Below are 4793 nucleotides of genomic sequence, written 5' to 3' on the forward strand. Positions count from 1 at the left end.
CACACACACACACACACACACACACACACACACACACACACACACACCTCTTTGATGAGGAGGGACCTCAGAGGTCATTTAGTCTGCCATTCTCCCCAGTGTAGAAATTCTTGACTCTGCCCTTGCTTGAACACTCCTAGTGACAAAGTAACTCCTCGTTACTTTGGAAGAAAGAGCATTTTATTATTAGACATTTATAATTGATAGAGAATCCTTTCTTTATAGGAAACCTATAGTTGCTTCTCTGTAACTTCCATCCACTGCTCCTACTTTTGCCCCATGGGCCCGCATAAAATAAATCTGCTCTCTTTTCTTTGTGACAGCCGTTCAAATATTTGAAGACAGCTGTAATATTCTCTTAAGTCTTTTTTTTTTTCCTCCAGGCTCTTTAGCCTGGAGAAGAGTACAGCTCCTTCAGGAAAAAAAAAAAGACCTATCTGTATAAAAATAGCCATAGATGCTTTTTTTCCATAAGAGCAAAAAACTGAAAAGAACCCATATGGCCAACAATTGGAGAAGAAGTGAACAAAATGTAGTATACAAATTCCATGTAATATTATTTCATCATAAGAAATGGCAACTACAAAGGATGCAGAGAAATTAGGGAAGTCTTATAAAAAAAATAGAGTGAAATAAGTAGAAGCAGAACCATCTCCATATGAAGAGGACTCTTTGACAATAAAAATGGTGACTACAGCAAATCCAAAACACAAAGAAATATTAGAAGGGGAGCCAGAAGCAAATAGAATTGGCTTTTGGTTATTATTTTGATAAAGCTAATATATGTCTTTTAAAAAAACTATAGGGGACACTTGGCACCCACACAAAATAACTGGCCGTGTAACCTTGAACAAGTTACTTAACCTCAAATGCTTAAAAAAAAAAAAGCTATAGGGGGAAAAATGACACCTTTAAATCATTTCTCATTGGAAACCTGCTTTTCTAGCCACTCCTCTGAATAGACTCCAGTTTGTCAACATCTCTCCTAAAATGCAGCACTCAGGAAGAAAATACTCCAGATGGGCTGCCTAACCTCCAGACTGATTCCTTAACCTTGGCTACTGGCTCCTAAATGCCTGCCATTAGTTACAAGGGGAGTGGGAAGAATGTGAGTGGTTCAGGAAACCCCATCTCCATTACTATAAAGACAAATCAGGTGGATAGTCCAGATGGCAGTTTGTTACTTAACTATGAACCACTTCCCCTGCCTCCAACCAAATGTAAAAAATCCTTGAGGACCATCTAGTCTTGGAGAGTGGTCAAAGAAACTTGGGCTCTCTTTCCCAGACTGACTTTGTGGAACCTTGGGCAGGTCATGCTTCCTCATCTACAAAATGGAGGATGGTAGCTTCTTCACAGGGCTTTGAGATGACAGATTGAGTTTAGGGGTATCCTAGGACTTGGGAAGGTGGGGGGATGGGATTAGAAAAAGATCCTCTCCCTTCCCCATACACATAATAATGTTTAAAGCTCCAAAGTTGTGTGGTTGAAGAAATCAACCAGGACATAGGACATGAGCCACATTTTGGGGTTAGGGACTGTGTACAAATAGTACCAGCCCTCTGAAGAACAGCCAAGCATAGTTCCTTCATTCCACTGTGTAAACATTTATTAAGCTCCTACTACAGGCAAAGCATTGGTGCCCCAAAGACAAAAATGGAAGAACTTGTATCCCTGGAAACACAGTTACACAAGAAGCTGAAGGAAAATGAGGGGCCAGTTTTTGCCCCTTGTCAGCAACCTGTCCAATTAGTAGTTATCTATGAATTAACTTAGACTCCTAGGAATCGGAAGAATCTAAATTAGTTACTGAAAACCAGCAGAAAGGATGTTGGAGAGGTGGAAAGAAGCCATATGGGTTTCTCAGGAGCTCCTCACAACCTGGCTCTGGCTACATTTCAGATCTAGCCAGATCTGAGTGACTGAGGGGTTGGCAATACCCTTGATCCCCTCCTGTTCTTTCTACTTACCTTCTCTCCACTTCCCGAACTGCCTCCCTTGCCTTGGAAAGAGTCTCTTCCAATGAATCAACAGAGGCTTCTCCTATTGGGAGCAAAGGTAAACTGGGGCCTCAGTCATGAAAAACTGCTTGGAATGCTCAGGCATCCTGGCTGTTTCATGACCCATTTGTGTAGAATTATCCCACCTACCTTACATCCTCTAGTGATCCTAAAATTTGAAGACCCAAGGATCAGATACATTTTAGTGGCCTTGGGTTTCTATGCCAATGTATCTCTCCTTTCCAGAGGAGTTTTTTAGAATGGGGCAACTTCCCCAGTTGAGACATAGTAGTTAACAGGGCATAGTAGCAAGAACAGTAGATTTCAAGTTACGGAACCTGGGTTCAAATACTAGCTGTACTATTTACTATCAGGGTGACCCTGGGCCAATTACTGGAATCCTTTAGATCTTAATTTCTTTATCTGTTGTTGGGCTAGGTGACTTCTAAGATTCCTTTTAGCTCTAGAGCCATAACCCTATCTGCAGGACTCCAGTCAATTCCCTTTCCTTATCCAGGTCTGTTTCTTCCCCTGTAAAATGAGGGGAATGAACTACATTATCTGCAAACTCATTTCATCTCTAAAGTCTATGAATTGTTAGAATGCCAGATCTGAAGGTACCATGCAACATTGACGGTTAGAGTTTAAAGGGTCCATCTAACGTAGAACAACAGAGATGGAAAGGACCTAAGATGACAGAGTATCAGAGCTGGAAAGAACCTTGAAACAAAATGTCAGAACTGGAAGAAACTATCCAACAGAATGTCAGTCAGTCAAGTATTTATTAAACAAACTTTATGTGCTAAATGTCAGAGGTGGAAGGAACCTTAGAAATGCTTTGGGCCAAATCCTTCATTTACAAAGGAGGAAACTAAGGTATGGAGATAAGGGATTCATGGTCACACGTTAGCCTCTTTCTGTCCCTTTCCATGAGTTAGAGCTATCTCTGGAAGGAGGAATAGTCTTGGCTTTCCTTATCTCTATTTTTTCTAATGGTCCAAAGAGCTCTCTCTTCATAAAGGTCTGCCTAGAAGCAAGTGATGCTGCCTACTCAGCCAATGGGATAACAGGACTCCCCACCTGAACCAAGAACTTCCCTTCCTCCTTGTCCACTGAAGTGGGAGAGGGGTGGCAAGAGCTGAGTTGGGTATTTCCAACTTGGACTTTCACTTCTACTAATTGGGTGGGCTGGCCTTCCCCCTGAACGAATCAAATTCCTCTTCAGCATCCATTTGAAGGACTGGTCTGGGTGTATCAGGATCAGACAACCCAGGAGAACAGAGCAAATCAGACAAGCAGCAGCCGAAGTCTCTGTGAGGGGTAAACCAACTGCAAACACCATGGAGGACCAGCGAGACCTCATCTCCAACCATGAGCAGCAGCCCATGCTGGGAAGAAGCGCAGGGGCACAACAACGGTACAGAAATTTTAAAAAGAAAAAAATCTTTTTCTATAGAATCTCAGACTAGAAAGGGACCTAGGAAATGGGGCCCCATCTGAAATGTCTATATTTTTGTATAGCTACTAATATGGGGGGGGGCGGGGGGGAGGAGATAGGGAGGGAGGGAGAGAGGAAGAGAGAGAGGGAGGGGGAGGGAGGGGGTCTCGCTGGTCCACCATGACAGAGAGAGAGAGAGAGAGAGAGAGAGAGAGAGAGAGAGAGAGAGAGAGAGAGAGAATTTTATCCTAATCAATGGGAGTTCAAGGGAACAGAGTCAGTTAAAAGGATGCAAGTTACTCTCAACTGGGACTCAGATGATTTTCTTTGAAGGTTTTCTCTTTCCAGACTCTCTTATTTCCTTGTTTCAGAAGCAGTTTGGGTTGGTGGATCGTAAGGATCATAGGTTTAGAGTTGGAGAGGGCCTGGGCACTTGGCTAGCTTGATCCCTTCACTCTACAGGTGAGGCAGTGAGTAGCAGGACCAGGGCTCACATGGTGGCCCTTCCACTGTCTCCTTTGTTAGAAGTACATCATTACTGAGTGCGCCAGGGTGTAAAGCCCATAGTGCGCATTTCTAATAGCAATTTAAGGTTTATAAAGTGCTTTCTTCACAACCTTTCCGTGAGGCAGGGAATACGAGCGTTATTCTTACTTTACAGGTTTCTAGAAGGGAAAGCTATGGCTCTCCTTCTTACCCATTAGTGCTTCCATCTTGCGTCTAACTCCATTCTGAATCTCAGGGGACTCCCCACCCCTTACCCCCAACCTTGACTCCCTCAGTTCTTGGTGCAAACCCTGGGGACCTGATATTTATCTGGGGACTTTCTCCTAGGGTGCTCCTTATTGTGACTTCGCAAGGGAGGAATGTGCTTTCCTCTCCATTCCCCCCCCCTCCCCGCCAAATTCCATCTCTAAAGTAGCCCCGCCATCACCTTCCTCTTTCCCCTCTTCTCTGTCTTCTGTTGCTGGGATATCCTCAAGCCAAGCTCTCCTGTTTGGCATCCCCCTCTTAATTAATTCTGACTATAATCCTCAGGTCCTGTATCTGGCCTTTCTCATTCTTCTAATCCCACAAAAGTATTGTTGCCCTTTTCGGTAAGTAGACAAAGGGGACAGACTCCCCACCCTCACCTCCTGCCCTCCAGCGCTTTTAGGCAGTGACCCCCAGATAATCTCTTTCTGTGGTAGTCAATCAGAGACTTAGAGAGGTATGACGTCAGCTGTAGCCAGGCAGATGGGGTTTTGAAGACGCCAAGAGTTGGTGCGTTTGGGAAGCTCGGAAGGTTGATTTTCCATGAAGTAAACAGATAGCCTGCTGAAGTCACGCAAGTCCCCCATGATTTTGAGCCTGGA

The 4793-nt window shown here is 44.0% G+C and overlaps 2 protein-coding genes across 10 annotated transcripts in view; one reads left to right on the plus strand and one right to left on the minus strand.

Annotated features, from left to right (window-relative positions):
• The window catches only part of HNRNPH1 (heterogeneous nuclear ribonucleoprotein H1), a 329511-nt gene that overhangs the window by 172259 nt on the left and 152459 nt on the right, over positions 1 to 4793 (minus strand). The window lies entirely within an intron of this gene.
• CD74 (CD74 molecule) overlaps positions 3089 to 4793 on the plus strand; it is an 11787-nt gene continuing 10082 nt past the window's right edge. Inside the window, exon 1 of one of the 2 annotated variants that reach the window (XM_069102591.1) lies at positions 3089 to 3417. In XM_069102591.1, the coding sequence (XP_068958692.1) occupies positions 3341 to 3417 (77 nt within the window). In that variant the 5' untranslated portion in view covers positions 3089 to 3340. The remainder of the gene's footprint in view (positions 3418 to 4793) is intronic. The other variant, XM_069102592.1, reaches the window with a different exon arrangement.

This window comes from Petaurus breviceps, unplaced genomic scaffold, assembly GCF_028583685.1.
Source record: "Petaurus breviceps papuanus isolate PSGF00001 unplaced genomic scaffold, PetGlider_PUasm1.0 551, whole genome shotgun sequence".
NCBI classification, from domain to species: Eukaryota; Metazoa; Chordata; class Mammalia; order Diprotodontia; family Petauridae; genus Petaurus; species Petaurus breviceps.